This window comes from Hyaena hyaena, unplaced genomic scaffold, assembly GCF_003009895.1.
Source record: "Hyaena hyaena isolate Hyena2069 unplaced genomic scaffold, ASM300989v1 scaffold_270, whole genome shotgun sequence".
NCBI lineage: Eukaryota > Metazoa > Chordata > Mammalia > Carnivora > Hyaenidae > Hyaena > Hyaena hyaena.
Genome location: NW_024080901.1, coordinates 685,645 through 710,439, shown reverse-complemented (window position 1 = coordinate 710,439; position 24,795 = coordinate 685,645). Strand labels below are relative to the sequence as shown.

At 39.4% G+C, this 24,795-nt stretch overlaps 1 protein-coding gene across 1 annotated transcript in view; it reads right to left on the bottom strand.

Annotated features, from left to right (window-relative positions):
- The window catches only part of IMPG1 (interphotoreceptor matrix proteoglycan 1), a 170,071-nt gene that overhangs the window by 71,967 nt on the left and 73,309 nt on the right, over nt 1-24,795 (bottom strand). The window contains exons 7-14 of the mRNA XM_039245788.1: nt 23,030-23,094; nt 22,100-22,179; nt 15,953-16,105; nt 9,735-9,793; nt 5,352-5,372; nt 3,432-3,679; nt 2,025-2,101; nt 1,088-1,166 (exon numbers count right to left, since the gene is read on the bottom strand). Coding sequence (XP_039101719.1) covers nt 1,088-1,166; nt 2,025-2,101; nt 3,432-3,679; nt 5,352-5,372; nt 9,735-9,793; nt 15,953-16,105; nt 22,100-22,179; nt 23,030-23,094 — 782 coding nt within the window. The remainder of the gene's footprint in view (nt 1-1,087; nt 1,167-2,024; nt 2,102-3,431; nt 3,680-5,351; nt 5,373-9,734; nt 9,794-15,952; nt 16,106-22,099; nt 22,180-23,029; nt 23,095-24,795) is intronic.

The window sequence follows — 24,795 nt, the reverse complement described above, 5'->3', positions numbered from 1 at the left end:
ACTAACAAAAAAACCAGACTCTTAAGCACAGAGAAAAAACTATAGGTTGCCAGATGGTAGGTGCTTGGGGGGATGGGTGAAATAGAGCAGATTAAGAGTACACTTATATTATTGAGCACTGAGAAGTATATAGAACTGTTGGATCATTATACTGTACACCTGAGACTAACTTGTTAATTATACTTGAATAAAAAAATTTTTAAATAGAAAAAATTTAAAAATATAAACAATAACAAATCTTCACCGTCATTTGCACTTAGAACCACAGTGCATCCTCATCAACCTTATAACCTGGGGTTCATGTTTCCTTAAAGACATTTTTACCTACAGTTTCAACATAGAGCCGTATAAAGCGGAAAACATAAGGGTTCCTAAGCCACTATATCAGCACCTTCTTGCACTAAAGAAGACTCTGCTGCAGAATTTTCATTTTTTTTTCTTAAGGTCTTCATAAATTGCTAAAAATTTTTCTTTAACTGTGATAAAGCTTAACTCTATTGTCTCAAAAATAAACATTTTTGGAATTCAAAAGTGAACCAAGAGGATTTCAATGTTTACTGACATCCTTACTTATCAATTACATATGAGCGAACTGGCATGAAAGAAACCACATAGAAGAACAGACGGTGTAAATGGTCAGGCCGTATGTGGTGAAGAGAGGACATATATTGATTGTAAAAGCCCAATCAACCGTTGCCATAGCCCCTTGCTATGGACTTCTGTCTTATGATCCACCTTGACCTGGTGAATTTTTAGTTTTGAAGCCTCACAGATATGGCTAGTCTGTGTGGGTAGCATTTGGTACTGCTTTTACTTCAGTTTCTTTCACCAGATCTATCAGGAAAGTGGTGTCAGTGCTCTTTGCAGGCCCAGGGCCTACCTAGAGCTGAGGGAAGGACACTGACAGAAGAGGTTAAATGGATTGCTCTTCTGCTGGAAACGCTGGTGTGAGGAAACCTTGTCCTGGGTCAAGGATGACTTGATCACTAGTCTTGGAGGAAGTGTCATAGATGGATTCCTCAAAGAGGAAGTTGTTAGCTAACATAGACTTTGTGGTAAAAAAACAAAAAAAAAAACAACAACTCACCAGGTGTACTGTGTCCTGTTCTATCCACTGCCTCAAGCCTGGATTGATCAACAGGAAGTTTTGGACTCAAAGTAGCATCCTAAAGAATAAATTTAGAAAGACAGATGTTGAGAAGTGACATTTCCCTGTATGTGGGAAGACTACACTCTATTTTTCCCTTCATTTAAATATAAGCAAATCATTTTATAATTGATTTGAACCTACTATGGATTCTGATATAGGATGTGATATAGAAAGGAAAACATGCATTGATACAGTGTTAAAATATGATCAGTTGCCTTCTTGACTAACTGAATCTGCCTAGGTAGGGTTAACTAATAGCTGAAATATGATGAATTGCCCATCATGTTTAAATTTATGAATTCCTTCATTTAAAGAGGGAATAGGGCTTAGTCAGCACTTCCATTTATCAATACTCCACTGATAACTTTTGGCATAAATTAAATGGACATAGCTTTAAATGAAATACAAAAGTTATTACAGAATTTATTATTTTTACCTTTGAAGACATTATACTTGTGAAACCCTCACAAGTAAACATAGATAAGACCTTAAGATAAGGCCTTATAAGAACAAACTTATAAAGTAAACTTATGTTTATATTTATTTCTGAAAGTCAAAATTAAATTATATATTCTTGTTTAAGTATTCTTTTCAGTTCATGAACATGTGTTTGTTTTATTAAAACACCAAATCCTGACACTAATTGAAACAAAGATCTAACTACATTGAAGAGAATTTTGAATTTCTGGGTATTTGAAATGTAAGTTGTATCCTATTAACACAGAAAATAAAAGTGGCAACCAACTACTGCCTGTAACATACAGAAAAAAACTGAAATTAGCATGGCAAAGGAGATTTTGTTCTGTTCAGTCTTTAAGTGGATTTTTTTCCCTGTGGAAGGCTTTGTTCCTATTTGAAGAACAAACTCACTTACCTTTGTGATATCGGCAAGGAGTGTGGGCAGCACCGACTGGAAGTCGGGATCAGAACTTGACAATGACCCCAAAAATTCTGCAGGTGAAAAATCACAAGGTTTGTGGCAATAATCAGTTTTTAAGGAGTGGTATAGCAAATCATTCAGAAATGAGCATCACATACACTAATGGTCACTGATCTGAATAATAAATTGAAAGACAAATGCAGAGGGGGTTTCATTTTGTAAGTTTATGTGATAAGAACAGTTATTTAAATGGACTTTTAGGATGTTTAGTTTTATTGTATAGATTTGGATCAAGCAAGCAGGTTGATTGGCTAGGCCAGTGGGGATGAAGATATAATTAAGCTAACAAAGAAAGAAATAGCTAGAATAAATGCTGGAACCAAGGGCCATTTCCAGAGTTCTACTTCTACCTTAAAGCCTGATTCTCAGAGCATCTCAGAAGTTTGAACAGAGATAAACCAGAGTACCAAATGGTCTCTGAGATGAGTCTGAAGCCCCCCATTTTCTTGCCAAGGAGATTCCCTTGCCCTGCATGTTGTCCCAAGAGACCTTTTGATGTTTTCCAGTGTTGAGTTTGACTGTCTAAACCAGAGAAATAGAACTGGCAGAGAATGCCAGTTTCATGCCATATCATACTAAAATGGCATCATTTCTAGTGTCACTCTATTATACCAAGAATGCTGGGCTTAGTGAGGAGTTCTAGGCTCCTGGGTCCTTCCAGATACCCTCTGAGAATGCTGAGTGTGCCTGATGATCTTCCTGACCTTCTTAGATCCACTCTTCTCTCCTCTCCCTGCTACTCACTGCCCTAGAATGTTGACTTATGTGGACTGTATCAATGGTTTTTTGCTCTCTGGCTTTGGGATGGCTTAGACTATTAGGCAAATCCTTCATGCCGAGAGGTGGTAATGGAGCTTTGCTACTTTTGGTCCCAGGGAACTGTCCTATTCCTTTGTGTCTTGGGCAAGGCTTTATAAACAGTCCCTCTATCAAATTCTCATCATGTTATCCTATTCTATTCTAATAATGTGGCATCCATTTCCTTCTGGGACTCAGCCAATTTACTGGGTGTAGGAATCTGGGTTGTGCCAATGGAACAGAGCTGTCCATGCTTGCTTCTTTCTACCTGGACTCCTTGCATGACTGTGGCTGAACTAGTGAACTGAAACTCTGGGCTTCTCTTAGACCTATTTTTGATGTGGTGTAGCACCAAAGGCTCATCCAATGAGACACAGTTTGGAGTGAGGAAAGAGAAATGATACCGTATGTGATGTGCCTGTCACACAGATGATTGACTCTATAAGGCCCAAGGTAAAATAAGGTGACCCTGAGACATTCTACACCTCTTAGTGTCTCTGTCAAAATGAGGATAAATCCAGAACTATGAAACTGCCTACTGACCATCAGTGAACTGAATTGTTTCCACATCCAAGGATTTATCTTCCTCTAGTGCTCTGCTGATTAGCTTTTTGAGGTCTGAAGCTGTGAGATAGATTTCTGGTTGCTTGTCTTCCTCCGTCATTCCATGAGCGACTCCTTCACTCTCAATTTTGTTGGAATCAAAAGAAAGGAGGTCACTTGCTGTACTTTTAGCTTCTGCACTGTCTCTCTTAAAGGTGGCCATAAGTCGCATCTCAATGGAGCTTGAACTGTAGACAGCAGAGGACACATTCTACCCAGATCCATTGTTACATGCCTTATAAAGACAGTCACTGTGTTGCTAATAAAGGTTCAAGACAGCTTCATCCTTTTTGCTGATGGGCTTTTAAAGAATATCCCACTTCAAAACTAGTTTAAATGTTTATTAGAAATTTGAAATGTGGAAGAACAATTGACTTATATTTTAGTCCTTAGAACGCCAGATTGAAGAGGGGCTACTAACTGAATCAAGTGATCATGGATTTTCACTTTATTCCTTATGAAAAAGTATTAATTGTCAAGAGTTGCTATTGTTGACCAGTAGTTTTAGTGGTCTTATAAGCAAAGTCATGCAGTGCTAATCAGCAGGAAGGATGAATTGTCTTTTTTTCTACAAATAACCTTCTTCAGGAAGGTCTGTGAAACAGCAGCATAGGATATAGAAATGGGACAGTATTCTATACATTGTAATATTGTAACCAAGTCAAAACTTCAATTTTAAGGTTATTTCTCCTCTGCTTCTTTCAAGAGTATTTTTTAATTAAAGAACAAATTTCTAAATTAAACATAATCTTTTCCCTCAAGCTGCTTTTGAGATAACATCTTGGAAGAAAGGTGTGAAAAAAGAGAAAGGGAAGTACTATATGATTAAGTATATTTATTATCATATTTATTGATTTAATGCCTTTTGCATATAAAAATGAAGTAAGATTCTCTGTAGCTCTGTCCTCTAGGATCAGGTTTTACCTTTCAATTTATGCCATAAATCCACACAAAAGGATGCAAAAGTGTTTGAAAGGCCACAGGAACTGATAATGTGTACTCTTGGCAGTTCTTTGGGACACACAATCAGTTAGAATCTACACTAGTCAATTATAGGAGCCAAAGCTAGATTCTTATTACTGAGCTCCCCACGGTATCATGGGCTCTGTCCCAATTCAAACTGACCTTGGAACCAAGAAGCAAATTAGTTTCTCTGCTTTATTCCAGACTTAGGTTGGCTGCTTGTACAAGTGTGCATTCAGACAGACAATTACCCATCACAAATGACATTTAAGAAATTGTTAAAACACGCTTGCCTCAGAGAAAGGTATTTTTATGTTTTTCTAATTAGATTTTGAATTTTACAGGATACACTTTCACTGATCAAATCATGTTTACATACTTATCTCATAATAATTTTGACTTAAGAATTTGTTTTTACTACAAAGTAATTGCATAATTACTTACTTATTTACTAATTTATTATTTAAGCATGGTTAAATTTTAACATCAGCAAATGAAGACATAAATCAGCAATAGATTCAGAGTCTGTGGGATCTCAAGCTCATACAAATCAGTGTCTCTTTAAGAAAAACAATACAACACATGGAGATAAAATTAAATATAGAAGTGAATCTATGTTTAAAGTAGAGAAGAAATTAGTAAACAATAAACATGTGTAAAGGCAGACATGTAACTCAAGCATCACAAAATTCTGTATACATATTTCATTAGCGATACCTCTGTAGAACTTTTCTCTTTTATTGTTTACAGCAATTACTCCCATTTAAATAAGACACTAATAAAAAGCCATGGGCTTATCCCAGGTTTTATATGTAAAAATTACCTATAAAAGATCAGTATATAAATCTGTGGGGGAAAAGGCACTATATTTCAAAATATTAGAAAAGTCCAAATTACCCATCTTTTCCTTTCTTTGGTCTTCATTTCACCAGGAGCAATGGGAACATGCAAGGGAGAAAGAATTTTTATAAAATTTATTAAGATATCCATTGAATCATTTCATCTCTCTCTCTCTCTCTCTTTTACACACACACACACACACACACACACGCACACACACAGATTTCTATCCATTGTCTTCCATGCTTGCCCAGAGCTTTGAAGGAAACACATTAAACTGCCATCAGAATTTGGATGGAATTTTAGGAGTCACATGAATCTCAGGAAATAAACAGCATTATGGGATGTTTCTGATTAGGATTTCAGCCTTAGTTCAAACGGTATGTACTTTTGGTCTTTGTAAACTCTTTGATTTCTTCATATTCTTCCCAAAGAGGCCACAAATATATCCTATACGTCTTACATTTTGGGTAGTGCTGGTGCCAGGAAGTTTTTTAAGAAAGTATTTTATAAATGGATTTCTCATCGCGTGAATAGCATTAAATGATTAATTTAATCCTGAAGGTAATTAATCTGAGACTGGACACTGGAACTGGTGTTTTGTTGACTGATTGTTTTTCAAATTGCTTTAATCAGTAAGCCTTGTGGGAATGGTACAATTCATCATGGTACAGGTTGCAAGAAAAATAAACACCTGTTTACCGAGTGGGTGGTCTGAGCCAGGCAGTTTATATGCAGCCTCATTTAATCTTTCCAACAACACAATCCCCATTTTACAAAAAAGGAACACACACAGAGAGGGAAAGTTATCCATTGGAAGGTGGCAGAGCTGGGATCCAAACCCTGTCCTGCTTGACTTCAAGTCTGGACTCACTGGCCATACCACTCACTACTTGCTCATCAAACTGTGGTCATCAAACTGACAAATATATTTTGGACTCCTCTGGATGTATATGTGAATTTAGTTTAGAAGCTATATTCAGTTTTCTCATTTTCCATTTCAGGTGGTGTTTGTTGACAAAGACATTCTCTACATGTGAAGGGATTTGTGTTACTGCTTTCTCTGCCTGGAGTATGAATTCATTGAACTTTCGTCCCTTGGTAAAATATGACTGAAAGAGACTGCTATGACTTTCCTTTCTGTGGAAGCATAAGAGGATCTATGACTTCCTAACTGGGGCTTCTCTGTGGGGCCTGCTGCTTGCTTCCTTTCAGCAGTGGCTTGTAGTTTCGAGAAGGGCTCCCTGAGCCAAGCGCCTAGTCCTGTCCATTTTTTAAAAAAATTTTGCATTGAAATATAATTGTCACGAACAAAGTGCACATGATGATGGTATACAATTTGGTAAGTTTGATATTATACACCTGTGAAACCATTACCACAATCAAATTAATCCCTCCCAAAGGTTTACTCATGCCCCTCTGAAATCCTTCCCTCCCATCTTTTCTGCCTCACCCTCCCCAAGCAACTACTGATCTTTCTGTCATTGTAGATTAATTTGCATGTTCTAGAGCCACATAGAAATGGAATCATAATATATTTTTTCTGGCTTCTTTCACTCAACATAGTTATTCTGAGACGAACCCATATTCTTGTATATTCTAATAGTTGCCTCCTCTATTTAGTAGTCTATGGTAATAATATTCCATGATTTGTGTATCTATTGCTCTGTTCATGGATATTTGGATTATTTCTTACTGTTGCTATTACAAATAAAGTTGCTATGTACAATTGTGAACTAGCCTTTGAAAGAGTCTACCCTCCTACTAGATTAAAATGATTGTTAATAGTTTCCCATATTGCTTTAAGAAATAAAGCAATATTTAAAATTTTTAAACAACTTTATTATTTTGAAAGACAGAGAGAGACAGAGCATGAGTGGGGTAGGGGCAGAGAAAGAGGGAGACATAGAATCTGAAAGCAGGCTCCAGACTCTGAGCTGTCAGCACAGAGCCCGATGCGGGGCTGGAACCCACCAACTGTGAGATCATGACCTGACTGACTGAGCCATCCAGGCACCGTGAGATAAAGCAATATTTAAAGCTGATCTTTTTCTGTTCATCCTTAGAATTGTGTTAATCATAGATGTCCTCATAACTTCCCAGTTGTGTCTGGGAGAATCAAATGAGGTCACTGATAAAAAAAAAAGTACTTATGAAATTATAGATCAGGTTTTGTACAAATGAGCTGAAATAAAGACAGTACCAGGATACTCAAAGGGTTTTAGGGGATCTGGCTCCATGAGGAAGCAATTTCTTACATTCTAAGTTTACTTTACAACACTTTGAGCATTGGTAGTTATGATTAAAAGCTTGCCATACTCATAAGCATATCTTTTAAATTTTTTAAAACATTTTATTTATTTGTGAGAGAGAGAGAGAGAGAGAGAGCGAGAGCGTGGAGGAGGGTCAGAGAGAGAGGGAGACACAGAATCTGAAACAGGCTTCAGGCTCTGAGCTGTCAGCACAGAGCCTGACGTAGGGCTCGAACCCATGAACCGTGAGATCATGACCTGAGTCGAAGTCAGATGTTTAACTGACTGAGCCACCCAGGCACCTCCATAAGCATATCTTTTATAGTATTCAGGGTTCAACTGTTTTCTGGGAGACTAAATATTCATTCCATAGTGGAGAGCATTGGGAATACATGATCAAATTTACTTTATACACATCTTTGGTGGGAGTAAGAATAAATTCTAATGGAGATGAACACGTGGGAAAGATGCAGCTTCAGTAGATATATTTTTAAAAATTTTATCTTGCAAAATGTCATCATCTTAATACTTTCATTTTCTTCTGAAATAGATTTTTTCTTTTATTATTAGGTTTTCATTTATTTGAAGGGAGGGCATAATGACCATTTGAACATTCACCGAGAGGCCTGTTCCTATCATTTCCCTCAGCTTTAAATGCAACATCTGCTCTTTAGCTGCAGTGGTTTGTCCAGAAGACTTTGCCGTTTATGCAGAATATTCCACTATCACCTTTCATTTCCCTCTAATCCATCTGATTTCACATGGAATATTGTGGAGCAGCATCTTGAAATAAGGAAAAATGAGTCCGCTTTGGTGCACATTAAGGGTTTCATCTTTTATAACTTTCACTTTTCAATATTTTCTTCCACTGGAGTCACACAAATCAGAGAGGCCTGAGAGCTTTGAGAGAAATACATCCATAGAACTCACCCAGAAGCTATTCTTCATAAGCATGTAGACTTGCCCTGGGCAACTTCTAGCTTTAACACAACAGAGGGTGAAGGGGTCAGGAAGTATTTTGGGGGAGGCTTTCTCTACCCACTTTACAAATCCCCTTTGGTGAGGGAAATCTCATTCTGTCATGCCGGGGCTCACATATACCCTATGGCATATTAAAAAATATGTCATATTATGACTCCATCTGTAGATGTTTTGAATGAGAACTTAGAAAAAAGATGCGGGGCATCTGGGTAGCTCAGTCGATTAAGCTTCTGACTCTTGATTTCAGCTTAGGTCATGATCTGGAGGTTCATGGGATTGAGCCTGATGTGGGAACTCTGTGCTGGCAGTATGGATCCTGTTTGTGATTCTCTCTCTCCCTCTCTCTCTGCCCCTCCCCCACTCACACTCTGTCTCTCTCTCTGCCCCTCTCCTATTCATGCTCTATCTTTCAAAAATAAATAAACATTTAAAAAAACATACATTCTGCGAAGACTTGCTTCCACCTCTGTCCATTTCTACCCTGTTCCTTCAACTCCCTTCCCCCCTCCCCCCCACTGGTACTGCTTTTTATTAGTTTCACCTGATTCCGTAGGTCAGCCTGATTTGTTTAAACGATGATGATGTTTAACATTTGATAGGGAATCAGGCAATCAGACACCAAGGTAACTAATTGCTACTTATTTTGACCTGTCTCCACTGAGGTGTGTTCCTAAGAGGTTTGTTAATAACATTTCCAAGGACAGCAGATGAGCTCTCTGCAGAGAGCAGTGTTTCTGACTCCAAAGGGAGGAAGGAAGGAACACAGCTCCTGTGTTACCGCTTAAAAAATCACCTAGAGTCGGGGCGCCTGGGTGGCTTAGTCGGTTGAGCGTCCGACTTTCGCTTAGGTCATGATCTCGCGGTTCGTGGGTTCGAGCCCCGCGTCGGGCTCTGTGCTGACTGCCAGCTCAGAGCCTGGAGCCTGTGTCAGTCTGTGACTCCCTCTCTCTCTGACCCTCCCCTGCTCACGCTGTCTCTCTCTCCTAGAAATAAATAAAAAAAAAAAACATTAAAAAAAAAAAAAATCACCTAGAGTCATGTTCTAATTAGGCAACTCCTTTATCTGAAATGTATTCAGTTTTCAGGATTCGGCCGGGCTAAACAACCAGGGGGAAGAGGAACCTTATATTCCTCATGACACTGCTTTTAAAAGAGGACAGGGGAAAAGTAATTTAAAAATTGAGAAGAGTCGGATCCTCTTACTTACCTAAATCCTAGCACATGGATTTCTTTGAGTCCTGGAAGTTTCTTAAATACCTTTTGCATCTGCAGAAAGAAAGAAATTTATGAAACGCTCTGGCTGTACTAGGTCAGACCTTACCTAACTGAGAAAGCCTAAACACTTCTGATGAGTTAGGGGAAAAAAATGAAAATAGAAAATTGAAGCAACAGTTGAGGCCAAATGCTTTGTTCTTGGTAATTTCTGAAACCCCGAGGAAAGTGTTTTGCTGTTTATTTAAAAGCTGCAATTGGTTAGTTCTGATCTGCTTTCATGGTTACTTTACATAAAATATGAAATAACTTTAAGGTGGCACTTGGAAGAAACTTTTTTGGCTACAGTATTTTTATTTATACACAAGGAATAACTATAATATTTTCTGAGTTGAATTATATGATTTGGAAAATGTAATGTTAAAGAGGTTACGAAAGTCCAAATGGCTGCTATATCTAAATAAAATGGTACAGGCAGACTCTAATAGGTTAGATTCACTGGTAGATTTATGTGGACTTTATAATAATTTTTCTTAACTAGTCTGATGTTGCTAATGAGGCATGTTATCAGAATATTTTATGATTGCTGTACTCAGTTACTCCTGACCCACTGCAGTCTGGCTTCTGCCTCTGGACTCTCTCTAGGCTGTTGTCTCTTTGGTTCTCTCCAAACCCAGTGGCATTTTCCATTTCTCTTCCTTGGTGTGCCTGCTTATTTTCTGGTTCTTTTATCTCAAGGACTGCTTTCTCAGTCTTCTTTTTTTATTTAATTTTTTTAATGTTTATTTTTTGAGGGGAGGGATTGGGGAGGGGCAGAGAGCGAGAGGGAGACACAGAATCTGAAGCAGGCTCCAGGCTCTGAGCTGTCAGCACAGAGCCCTACGTGGGGCTCGAACTCAGGAACTATGAGACCATGACCTGAGCTGAAGTCAGAGGCTTAACCCACTGAGCCACCCAGACATCCCTCTCAGTCTTCTTTACTCCATCTTAGTCTCGTCTGCTCTCTAATGTTTTTTGTTTTTTTTTTTTCCTAGAAGAGAGAGAGAGAGAGACAGTGTGAGCAGGGGAGGGTCAGAGAGAGAGGGAGTCACAGACTGAAACAGGCTCCAGGCTCTGAGCTGGCAGTCAGCACAGAGCCCGACGCGGGGCTCGAACCCACGAACCGCGAGATCATGACCTAAGCGAAAGTCGGACGCTCAATCGACTAAGCCACCCAGGCTCCCCTCGTCTGCTCTCTACTTTAAATATATAGATTCTCGGCCTCCTTATCTCACTCTCCTATTTATTCAGTAAGCTTGACACTGTGCTAGGCTCTGGGGACACACTGCCACATAGACAGGCGCTGCCCCTTCCAGCTTGGGAGGCAAGAGAGACCAAAAGGAAGGGATAGTGTTAGTAGCAAAGCTTGGAGGGAGAGCAGCGTGAAGGTGAGGCTGAGGGGGTAAGCAGGCACCTGGCAACATCCTCCCTTCCCTGTGCCCACTCCCCTCTGCCCCTCCTTGCAGGATCTCATATTCTGCTATGGCTTCACTGATCACCTGAGACATAGCTTTGAGTTCTACACATGAATATCCCAACTTTGCCACTAACTCAGTATGTCCAAACCAGAGTCATTCTCTTCCTTCCAAATCTGCCTTTCCTCCAGGGCTCTCTACCCCAGTTAGGTTCGTAAACACCTATTGTCTTCCTCCATGCCAGAAAATCCAGCAACCCTGATACCTTCCCTCTGTGCCCCTCATGTCCAGTCACCAACTCCTGGTAGTTTGAATCCCATATACATTTTGTTTCCACCACATTTTTATTTCCATGGCAGGCATACCTTCCCTATCTTCCCCCTTATATTGCTGAAATGGTTTTTTAGGTGTGTGTGGGAGGAAGAAAAGCAGAAATATTGTTTTGGTGGGGTGGGGGATAGACATATGCTGGGGCAGGAGGAAAGGAGATGTCTCCTTGACCACGTTTTTATTTCCAACGTAATCATTCCATACGTGTTGTTCTTCACTAAAAATCCCTTGAAGGGCTACACTGCTAAATGAATAAGTTCCTTTAGAATGGCATTTAAGGCCATGCACAAGCTAAACCTCCATTTCTCAAGGACTTTATCCTTTGCCCTTCCTGTCATCATTACCCTTTTGGCCAGTATCGTGTCCTCTAGGGACAATAAACTAATACCTATCTCTCCTCAAATACAACATGTGCTTCCTCCAGACTTCTATTTTCCCCCATTTAACCCAAGATGCAACTTCTATCTTCTGCTCATTGACTGCCCACGCTGCCATGTTTCAAAACCAGATCAAGCATATTCTCTATTGAAAAGCATTTGTAGAGCCCTGAAGTCAGGCTCAATGATTTCTTCTTCCCCTACTCTAGAACTTATTACAGTATATCCCATAAAACAGTCTATGAGCTGCATGATGGCTCCCTCACTGAGATTATGCTCCTTGGGCTCAGGGACCATATCTTATTTATTCATCTTCATCTGCCTCCCTCCCGGTACCTAGCAGACCATCATCCACATAGCAGGGACTCAGCAAATTCTGTTTAATTGACTGGAGTGGATCTCTTCATTCTCTAAACTCATCAACATGCTGCTGCATTGTCACTGTATCTAAATTTACTGCTGACTCTACATTATCTGTGCCAAGGACTAGAGCAGTGAGGCACAGACAATCCCCACATCACTTACATTGGCCTTTGAAGTGTATCATGGATTTCTTTTTCCAGCAGACTGATTCACCTTCTAAATCGTATTTTCTTGCACCAATATTAAAAATAGTTTTCACCCCCTGAGTATATAGTAACTGCAGTGATGAAGGTAGCTTAGGTTTTGGGTACTTGAGATAGCTGTGTAGGCCTGAGTTTAAATATTGGTTCTCTTACTTTCTAGCTGTAAGACCTTGAGTTTATGGCTTCAACTCTCGGAATCTGATCTCCTTAGCCTCAAAAGGATCCCTTTATTATAAGGCTCCTATAAGAAATAACTAATTAGTGCCTGCCACACGGCGGGCAGAGAGTTGATGACATTGTATTATTGATTAAGTTAGTCTCTACGTCTCCTACTGGATTCCTAGCTCCTTCGTAGCCCAAGTTTCTTTTACTTCCTCAGTAGCCACATACTGTGGAGTCTGAAAAGGGCAGAGCAAGATTTCAGTCAGTTGTTTTTGAATGACTCAATGAGGGGAAAGGGCAGCGTGAAGGTCCCTGTAGGGGTCAAGGGCAGGGAGGCTGCATACTAAGTTTCTGTGCCTCCATGGCCACCCCCGCCACAGGCTTAACAGAGGAGAACGAGGAATTTAGGCCTTGCAGAGATGGTCTTTGTTATGGAGGCAGGTAGGGAAGAGCTGCTGTGTACCTGCTTCAGGTCTGCTCTGGCCTTTGGTGACAAATAGCTCTGGGTCCCCAAGGCATCTGTCATGCTATTCCAGTAACAATAGTTGGCACTGAATGTTTAAGTGTGAGCAGCAGTTTCTGGAGCAGAAGATTCAGACCCTGATGTGTCCTTCTTTCTCGTCCAGGATACCAGAGGCGCCGTTGTACAGATGGAAACAATCAATCAAGCACAGAACTGCTTCCACAGAAGCCCTAGCTGCAGCACGGGCAGCAGGGAACATCTCCAAGGAAAGCCGTCCTCCCCTCCCAGAGTGCTCCACAGCACTGTCTCCAGCAGAGCGGGCTTTTGTTTGCCACCCGTGGCCTCTTTGTGAACCTGCCTGTGATTGATTAAGAGTCAGCTTTGCTTAGGAGGGTGCAGAAGGCATCTAGGGAGGAGATGACAAAGGTCTTCAGTTAATTCTGCTAAATAATCTTCTGGGGACCTTCCAATCATGGAGTGCTAACCACTAAATTGCTAATTAAGTGCCCAGTTAACCTTATTAATAATACGAAATGCACAGGGGCCTCCCTGATTCTGCTGGAATGTATGTTCACGGGGCTATAAAAAGGCAGCCGTGTTGAGTTCTCATGAGTGTTTGCACAGGAGAAGGCATTCAGACAACAGCTAAGCATTCCTTTTGACATTTGTATTAAATTGCTCATTAGGTTTATTGTGGAAATTAAATTACTTCAAAGCACTGTCCATTAATTCCTGATGAGGCCTGAATGGCTGTGCTAATGCGAGTGTGGGCTGTGGTGGAGCTGGGTGGTTATGTGCTGGCAGGCTGCTAGGTGGTCTGCACTGCTCAAGAGCCTGGGAAGGGAACAGATGCTGCAAGCACAGGGGCTCCATCTCAGAGAAGCCAGTGACCGTGCAGAGGAACCAGCAGGACTGATGTGATGGGTTTTTCTGGAACAAGACCCAGAGACACGTACTCTTATTTGGCTAATAAGTTTTTCAGAGTCTCGAATGGTCATGTTAATTTGATGATAATACAAAAATCCCCGTCCCATAAATATTTATTTTGGAAAAATAGGAAGTATAGCCTCGTGGTTAAGAGTAGGAGTTCTGGTGCCAGACTGCCTGAATTTGAATCTTGGCCAACTATCCAATTTTGAAGATACTCCGACTACACTAAAGATTTTCTGAAAAGAATATTTCAAAGAACAAACAGAAAGTTAACAGACTATTCTTTAATCCATTTTATCTAATAATCCGTGTCTAAGTACTTCTCTAGTTCATAAACACCCCCTGCTGATGCTTTCTCTTTGAAGTTTATAGAAATGATTCTTTACATTTTATTAACTGAATGCTGATGCGGCAGAAGTTGGAGGTTTAAGATTTTTGCCTATTCATCTTCTCTCCAGTTGAGAGGAGGTAAGCACTGAATTCTCCAAGTATGAGAAGTAGGGGGCTGTTGGTTCCCTGGCCATGCTGAGTGAGATGTGTGGGCACCCAGGCTCTCCATGAATGTAGTTCATAGTTATGTTATCTTATGAATGCTCCTATTTTCAGCTGCATTTCTATAGTCACTGAGTAGTTAACTGCATCCCACACTCTGTATTAGGAGGTAAGTCTTCAGAGATGAAAGAAACAGTTCCTGCCCTCAAAGGGACGCTCAGAGCCTGTAGACAGTGAGGTGGCAGGTGAAGAGGGAGAAATGCAGACAACAAAGGCCAAAGACATGTAAACAAACAATCTCAAGACAGGGTGATAAATGGCCTGGCAACAGTGGGCTCTGTGTGTTCGCTCAGAGGAGAGGCACTGACTGAATCTAGAACGGAGAGGGAGAGAACTTCCCTTGATAAAGTTTTGTAAAGTGAAACTCAAGAAAGGGCATTCCAGACAGATGAGACAACACAGGGAAAGGTTAAAGGTAGAAAAGAGTTGTAAGTAGTTTGTATTTCTGTAGAGTGCAAAGGAGGGGGATGGGAAGGATGGTAAGATGAGGCTGGGAAGGAAGGCAGGGCTTTTCGCATGGCGTACAGATGCCACGGTGAGCATAGGAGCTTAGGTTCATCCTGCAGGAAAAGAAAAGGCAGGCAGATATGATGATGGTCAGAGATGGAAGAGACACCTTGGAACAGCCCTTAAGTTTAGTGGACAGCAGGGACAACATTACAGCCTTACACTTATCACCCATGAAGAATGTCATTCTTTAAACTGCAAAAATGGAAATACTATGTAAGACAAACATGGATTGAAAATTCCTATTTCAACCCAACATGTTCCCTAGTTGGTGCTTACATGAAAATTTTAGACATACGGAATACCTGTGTAGTGGCTCGCTGTTAAAGGAGGTTTAAAAACCTACTAATATTTAAAGTAGTATTTAAAATACTAAAATTACATTAAACCTAAATGTAAGTGATTTTTAAGATAGAGAAGCTGGAGGGGTTCCTGGGTGGCTCAATCAGTTAAGCATCCAACTCATGGTTTCGGCCCAGGCCACAATCTCATGGTTCGTGAGTTTGTGCCTTGTGTTGGGCTCTGTGCTGACAGCTCCTGCCTGCTTCAGATTCCGTGTCTCCCTCTCTCTCTGCCCCTTCCCCGCTCATGCTCCATCTCTTCTCTCTCTTTCTCTCTCAAAGATAAATAAACATTAAGGGAAAAAAATTTTAAAAAAGAGAAGCTGGAATAGAAAACCTTTCTAGAGATCAATTTACCCTAACATTTTGGGTCCCATTGTAGTTTTTTATTAAAATGAATGCAGTTTTGGTTAAAAATGAATGTCTGGTCACAAGAAGTTGAAACTATTTGTTCAAAGGGTTTAGGTTCTGCTGGCTCCCCGATTCTGAGTCATGACTTGGGCTGTGGTTGTGTGGGGTGGGCTCACTTACCTGGAGTTGAGACTTTGTGGCCAGCTCCTGATAATATGGGGACTGGGAGTCAGCGAGCTCTGCTGTGAACCTCTGGTTTGCTAGAATGATGCTCAGTTCCACCTTCTGCTCCATTGGGCCTTCGGATACCTCAGTGGGTTCTATTTTCCTTTCCTGAGTTAGAAAACAAAAGGTCTTCTATTAATATAAATTGTAAATATACGGTACTATTATATAATGTATATTGATGTTGTCTCAAGAAGGTGGCTTATGAAGGCTCAAGTTTTTAAAAAAAATTTTTAACATTTATTTGTTTGTGAGAGACAGAGAGAGACAGAGCACAAACAGCTGGAGGGGCAGAAAGAGAGGGAGATACAGAATCTGAAGCAGGTCCCAGGCTCTGAGCTGTCAGCACAGAGCCCAACACAGGGCTTGAACTCATGAACCATATCATGACCTGAGCTGAAGCCAGATGCTTAACTGACTGAGCCTTCCCGTTGCCCCTCAAGTACTTTTAGAATTAAAATCCTATTAACTAGAAGTGTCCTCTGAATTTCACTGAGAGACAAAGTACCAAAGCTCTAATGAATTAACTATTTACACTCCTTGAGAACACTGTAATGTTAGGACTCTGTGCTCTTGATGAAAACATTTGCACATATATACACACCCACATAATTTATATATACTGCTGGAGCATCACTGAGATTTTGTGACATTCTTGTGTAACTTTATGCATACTCTTTGATGAATACTGTATTACACAATATAACCTATGTGATGTTGAGGTATTATTTAATATAATCTTCTTTAGAGAAGAGTCTAGACTGGTTTAATGAGGCTATTCATGCCTAAACTTCACATTAAAGCTAGTTAGTGAGCACTGTCAGGTCAAGAGAGGGTTTGAAATATCTCTCAGAAGGAGTGGAACTTTTGGGCCACCTTTGGTAGCATGTGGCTAGAAACAGAAGCACTCTTCTGAGGACCTGGATTTGGTCTCCGATCACAAGGGCAAAGGGGTCATCCTTCTTGCTCTCTGGACTGGGAACAAGCAGGAGTCTCTCACTGTTCTGAATTCACATGGTCTCCCAGGGCACAGAGCAAGCCTGGAGCTGGGTTTGAAACTTGGGGTGTGACAGATTTTCAATATTGGGTACCCAGATGATCGTGAAATCTGAACAGCTTTGTAAAAGAGTAAAAACCATGTCTGTGGAAAATCAAACATCTTTGGTAATGTACTTAGTCTTTTATTAATGAAATCAGAGCTATGTAAGGTGAAAGAAGAGACCAACCAATGGAAAATGCCATGAGGGACAAAACTCATGTGGGTGGTGGCCAATGTAGTGTCTCCTCATTTCATATCACGAACCCCTTTCTTCCATAGCAGTGGACAGCCATACAACCTCTAACTTTAACAGGGCACAAGGAGGATGTGGATTCACACCTGCCAGACTACTGATGCTTGTTTAACAAAAAGATTTCATTGATTCGTTCATTGAAATAACACACATTAAGCATCTGTATGGGTGTACGGCAGTACTAGGACCCATGGAAAGTTAAAAGAAAAATATGGCCTATGGCATGATCCTCTAGAAGTTTACCATTTCACTAGGCATATTTAAAGTTCACATGAGACATTTAAATAAATTCTTTAGATGTATTAGTGAGAAGTCTTCTAATTTATCCTCAGCCACTGGATTAATTTTCCTTGCCTCTCAGTCAGCACCCTCGGTAATACTTTATTATCTATGAGATAAAAATCCCAACTCTGTTCCTGACATTCAAAGCTTTCCACATACATACACATACATATATACACATACACATATACATACACATATATATTTTAATTACATATATATATATACACATACATATGTATATATATGTATGTGTATATATATATGTAATTAAAATTTATTTTTTTATTCAACTACAGAGTGGGCCCAAGTACAATGTCCTATGTATTTTTTTTAGTTTTTATTTTAATTCCAGTTAGTTAACATATGGTGTTATAATAGTTTCAGGTATACAATATAGTGATTTAACACTTCCATACGTCACCCTGGGCTCATCACAACAAGTGCACTCCTTAGTCCTCATCACTTATTTAACTCATCCCCCCATCTACCTTCTCTCTGGTAACCATCAGTTTGTTTTTTATAATTAAGAGTCTTTTTAGGGGCACCTGGGTAGCTCAGTCGGTTAAGCAACTGACTTCAGCTCAGGTCATGATCTCACAGTTCGTGGGTTTGAGCCCCATATCCGGCTCTGTGCTGACAGCTCAGAGCCTGGACCCTGCTTTGGATTCCCTCTCTCTCTCTCTCTCTCTCTCTCTCTGCCCCTTCCCTGCTCTTTCTCTGTCTCTCAAAAATAACTAAATGTTAAAAATTTTTTAAAAAAGAGTCTTTTTCTTGATTTGTCTCTCTCTGTCTCTTTTTTTCCCTTTGTTATTCTGTTTTATTTCTTAAATTCCACAGTGTGAAATCGTATAGTATTTGTCTTTTTCTGACTGGCTTATTTCATTTAGCATTATACTCTCTAGCTCCATCCATGTTGTTGCAAATGGCAGCATTCATTCTTTTTTATGGCTGACTAATATTCCGTTGTACCACATCTTTATCCATTCATCAGTTGATGGACCCTTGGGCTGCTTCCAAATTTTGGCTGCTGTAAGTAATGCTGCTATGAATATATTGTGTACATGTATCCCTTTGAATTAGTGTTTTTTTATTCTTTGGGTAAATACCCAATAGTGTGATTAGTGGATTGTATGGTAGTTCTCATGTTAACTTTCTGAGGAAACTGTGTACCGTTCTCCAAAGTGGCTGCGCCAGTCTATATTCCCACCAATACTGTATGAGTGTTCGTTTTTCTCCACATCCTCACCAATACCTGTTGCTTCTTGTGTTGTTTATTTTAGTCATTCTGACAGATGTGAGGTGATATCTCATTGTTGTTTGGATTTATATTTCCCTGACGGTAAGTGATGATGAACATCTTTTCATATGTCTGTTGGAAATCTGCAGGTCTTCTTAGGAGAAATGTCAGTTCATGTCGTCTCATTTTTAATTGGATTATTTGTTCTTTGGGTGTCAAATTTTGTAACTTTTTAATATATTTTGAATACTAACCCTTATCAGATATGTCCTTTGCAAATATCTTCTCCCATTTTGTAGGTTACCTTTCAGCTTGATTGTTTTCTTTGTTGTGTAGAATCTTTTTATTTTGATGTAGTCCCAATAGTTTATTTCTGCTTTTGTTTCCCTGGTGTCAGGAGACATATCTAGAAAAAAGTTTCTATGGAGAAGGTCAAAGAAGTTATTGGCTGTGTTCTCTTCTAGGATTCTTATGGTTTCAGGTTTCGTATCCAGGTCTTTAATCCATTTTGAATTTATTTTTGTGTATGGTGTAAGAAAGGGGTCCAGTTTCTTTTTTTGCATATTGCTGTCCAGTTTTACCAATACCATTTGTAGAAGAGACTGTCCTTTTCCCACTGGATATTCTTTCCTGCTTTGTCAGAATTAATTGACCATATAGTTGTGGGCTTATTTCTGGATTTTCTATTCTGTTCCATTGATCTATGTGTCTATTTTTGTGCCAGTACCATACTGTTTTGATTACTACAGTTTTGTAATATAACTTGAAGTCCAGTATCATGATGCCTCCATGTTTGCTTTTCCTTTTCAAGATTATTTTGGCTATTTGGGGTCTTTTGTGGTTCCATACAAATTTTGGGATTGTTTGTTCTAGCTTTGTGAAAAATGCTGGTGGTTTTTTGGTATGGATTACATTAAACGTGTAAATTGCTTTGGGTAATATCAACATTTTAACAATGTTTGTTCTTCCAATTCATGAACATGGAATGTCTTTCCATGTCTTTGTGTCATCCTTAATGTCTTTCATCAGCATTTTATAATTTCCAGAGTACAGATCTTTCACCTCTTTGATTAGCTTTACTCCTAGATATCTTATTACCTTCAGTGCAATCGTAAATGGAATTGTTGCTGCTTAAACAATTTTAGTTTGTGTCATTTCTCCCTGCCCTGACTACCAGATAGCTTGTTCACTGTTGAGAGACCATACTGCTTGTGCTAGTCTCCTGACCGGAGAGACCCTCCTCACTGCTCCGCATGCTCACTTCCAGTACTAAAACACAAGGAAGGACACACACACACACACACACACACACACACCATATACACACATTTTTTTACTTCTTACTAATACCTTTCAGTTCATTTAAAATAATATTTCCTCTGATCCTTTAGGGGACAAACCTTTGCCTCCTCTAATCTTTTGGAGCAGTGAATAATATCTGAATTTCTAATTTAGTACCATGTCATACTCACCTAGTCTTTTTATATGCTAATCTTGTCACCCTACATATAATCTCCTCAAATCCAGTATGATTCTCATACTTTATTAAATCTCCAAAAGTAAAAAAAAAAAAAAAAAAAATAATGCAGTCACCTAGGCACAAAACTCTCTGTGAATATACATGATTAGCAGTCATATCTTTTGCAACCTGTCCTGGCTTATCATTTTGTTCCATTCTATACACCTGCCATCCTCAAGTACAGCACTAAGACTATTTTGTTGTACTTATTTGAATTATGTATTTCTTGAAGGCAGGAACCATGCCTTATTCATCTTAGGATCTTTGGTACATACCTCAATACCCGGCACATCAGAGGATTCTAGCAAAATGTTTGCTAAGCCAAAGAATGAGTGATAGATGTGGGTGGCAAAAAAGATAAGAGGAGGCTGTGATGAATGTAAAATGAAATGTTCAGGGGATATTTACTGCAGAAGGGGGGACCTATGTTAGATTTTGAAGAATATGAGATATAAGTAATATGAGAAAAGAGAAGGTGAACTAGAGTTGTCTTTGAAATTTTATAGTGAGTATATTTAATCTTAATTTTTTTCAACAACACTTTTCACAATAATATTTTGGAGAAAAATGGAACATTTTAATTCTTTGTTCATAGCAATAGTTCCAGTAAATCTGCAGCCATCTGGCCTACAGACCAGCAGGGTTCTCATCCCTGAATTTTCATGTAGAGCTGGTGAGACTGAACTTCTTGCCCTCACTGTCTGGGCTTTGACCTTGCAGGGAGGTTCACAGGGGAGGCTAGCAAAGCCTTGCAGACCCCAGGGAAGTATGTGTCACCTCTAGATTGCCCTGTGCTGAACTTGCGGCCCACTGTGTGAGGCCGTGACCCTGCCACTCCTGGGGAAAGAAGGCAGCGTTTCCTGGCTTCAGCACTAAGTGTCTGACTCAAAGATTTTGGAGTGATTACAATGTCCCTGTTTTCTGGAACACCTGAGTGGCTCAGTTGGCTGAGCGTCAGATTCCAGCTCAGGTCATGATCCCACGGTGTGTGGATTCGAGCCCCACATTGGTCTCTGTACTGACCAACTCGGAGCCTGGAGCCTGCCTTGGATTCTATGTCGCTCTCTCTCTACCCCTCCCCAACTCGTGCTTTGTCTTTCTCTCTCTTTCTCTCTCTCTCAAAAATAAATAAAACACTAAAAAAAAATTTTTTAAATGTCCCCCTTTTCTGATAACTAACAATTAATTCTGTAACATATCCTGTCCTCCTGCATTCCTCTCAAAGACAGCAGTGGCCAGTGCTTCTCTTTGCCTGCGAACAGTTCTTATTTTTCCCCATTTGACACTCAGGATTTCGATCATTTTGATATTTATCTGACCTATTTATGCTGGCCATGCCTGGAAGCAAAACTTCTATCCTTAGTGTCAGCGTGAGATTACATTTTGATGGAGAAGGAGCTTGATTGATTGGATGATTGATTGGTTGATAGATTTATTCATTCATTTATTCTAATGCTTGAGGAGTATTTGCTATATATCCAGTTCCATTAAGCACTGGGGAAAAAAGGGCCCCTACCCTCCTGGAGTTAATAACTAAGTTGCTTTTTATAATTCCTCTCAATTGATTCTAGTTTTCAATCTGTTTTTTCCCCTCAGTCCCTGGAAGCAGTGAGAATACTGAATAGAACAAAGTCACTGACTCTTAATTGGACTGATAAAAATGCAGCACTAGTAATAGAGATGGCCAGTTCATCCATTCTCTTTTCTTGTTTTACTAATAAAACAAAAACAGCATGTGACAGTCTAGATTGACTCTCGGAACTTCTTACTGTTGTAGGCATCACGGTGTCGTTGAGGAACGTGTCACCAAGAGTGAGAGGGAACGGTCCGAGTGAGACATTGGCGACATCTGTGGAAATTAAAACGTTACAGGCACAAGAATGAGATTAGAGACGTTTACATAAGAACATGGTCAAAATTTTATATACTCTTTCTGTCATTCTGTAATTCACAGGTGTGGGGTGCATTCTTAACTCATGTAAGATTACAAAAATATGTTATTGAGAAAACTGTTTGTCCCAGTTGAATTCTCCATTCTTCTCATCTGGGACCCAAGTTTGGTGCTATTTTAGATATGTTTCAGTTAAATAGTTTGCCAATGAGATCTGGTTAATTTTTCCTTTTGTGACTACATAAAGGATGCAAGACAGATACTTATCTTGAAATTATTTGGTTGAAAATATTGGTGATGATTGTCTCCAAGTTGAAGGATAATGGGTGATTTCACTTTACCTATATTCTTTTCTAAATTTTACAAGTTTTATCCAATGAATCTAAATTATTTTATACATTTAGAAATATCAATTATTTTTAAGAAACCATATTATAAATTTTGTCAATTCAATCAAGGATTGTTTTTTAAATAGTATACTTTCAATGATAAAATTTCCCCTCCCTTTCTTTCATGATAATTTGTTTTTTCTCTTAATGTTTATTTTTGAGAAAGAGAGAGAGAGAGAGAGCACGTGAGTGGGCAGAGCAGGGGAGGGGCAGAGAGAGAGGGACACAGAATCCGAAGTAGGCTCCAGGCTCCAAGCTGTCAGCACAGAGCCCGATGTGAGGCTCGAACTCACAGACCATGAGATAATGGACCCGAGCTGAAGTCAGACACTTAACTGACTAAGCCACCCAGGCATCCCTCTTTCATGATAATTGGAGTTAAGTTTCAGGAACAGGTGAATGAGGAGGTCTAAGCTTACCCGTAGAAAACACAGGGGTTTCAGCAGGCTCTCCTAATGTCCCCTCTGTAGGCATTTCATCTTTTCTATTAGCACAGTAGAAAAGAGAGAAGAGGTGGTGAAAAGGAGCTCGATGACAACAGGAGAAATTCATTTATTTTTTCTATACTCAATAGACTTAAAATTAGAGGAAAATCCTTTAAAACCGGGTTTGCTTATTTTTTCATTAGATAAGTAATCTTCAAATAAATTTCCACTGAAGAAAAATTCAAGCAACCCCTGAAAATGGTCATTTGACTCTAGGACTTTCCCATAAGTATTTTTCATGTGGTCCTGGGAGCATTTTCATTGTGGGCAAAACTGGTCTTTGAGGCTCAATGTTTTATAGTCTCATTGTGCTTATACTGTATCCTTGACATCAAAGATAATTACATGACATGATCTATGACTGAATATTCTTGCTAAAATCTCAGACCCTCAAACCTACAAATCCTGGGAATCCTTAAGTTTATCTACTAGAGTAACTCCTGTGGTTATAGCAATAGGAGAGAGAGAGATATCTGGATAATGCAGATGTATTAAATCCTATTTTGGACACAACCATTGCCTGCAGGAGTTATGGGTAAGTTTGCAGTTTATGCAGGGCAGTCTGGAAAATATCTAAGGGTAAATCCAAGGGCATGTTATAAAGCTGTATGCATATGATGTTGGCTCATTCTAGCAAGCTCTATGTAGAAAGGAACAGCAGTAGTTCCTTTTTAAGCTCACTGAAAGATTTGTTACTATCAGCTCTTAGGTCTTAATAGCTCATGTCTATATGAGTGCAATATAGTCTTAGTTGACCAATATGTTTGATCCAATTTTCTGTGGCTCATGTTGATGGGAAGAGCAAAGGGAATGGACAGGTGCTCTGCTGTTATATGGATATCTAGTGGGCTGTAGACAATGAGACCATCCACATATTTCTAATATACCCATATCTGCCAAAGTGCTAATCGGGGTGGTATACAAAATATTATCCATTGGCCTGGCATGGACTCTGACCAGTCAGAATAGATGTAAACATGGAGGACTATACTGATGCACACAGGCTAAATATAAATTCAGACTGTTTCGGAATTAGGTATTCTTGTTCTTTTCTGCTGGTATTGTGCTATGTGCTAAAAAATAGTTTTTATGGCTATCATGTTTATAAATATCTCATATCAAACATTAGAGCATTTGTGATTTAGATAATTTTCCTTTTTTTCCGTTGTCTGGGACTCTGTTTATACTAAGATCTCTTTCCTACTATTATAGCTTTGGTATCCTTGTCTTATCTTGCTGCAAAACAGAAAATAACCAAGAAGAATAGTTATTGGAGTGCTGGCAATTGCATTAGTTACAAGTCAAAGCCCACTTTGTGCAGGACCCTGTGTCAGATGCTATTTCCTTATCCTCTGCCACTGAGTATGATTCTGCCACAACAATGGCAATCTAGACCATCGCTCAAAAGCTATAATTTAGGAAGCTGGGACACTGGATTCTTCCACTGGTTTTTATTTTAAAGTCATTTGAAACTGGCAGATTTATGGGCTACTCAGATGAGAAAATTTTCTGTTTTGTCTTCCGGGAAAGGTTGAAAATAAGAAACAGCTTGCTTGCTTGCCCCCTTTCTTTCCTAACCACTTGGTAATCATAGCTAATGTACAATGTCTGTCTCTTGCTCCTTAGCAATTCTCTCCAGCAATGATGATAGACATGAGAGTGGAAAACATTAAATGTTTACACATTAAAAAAATTAACGT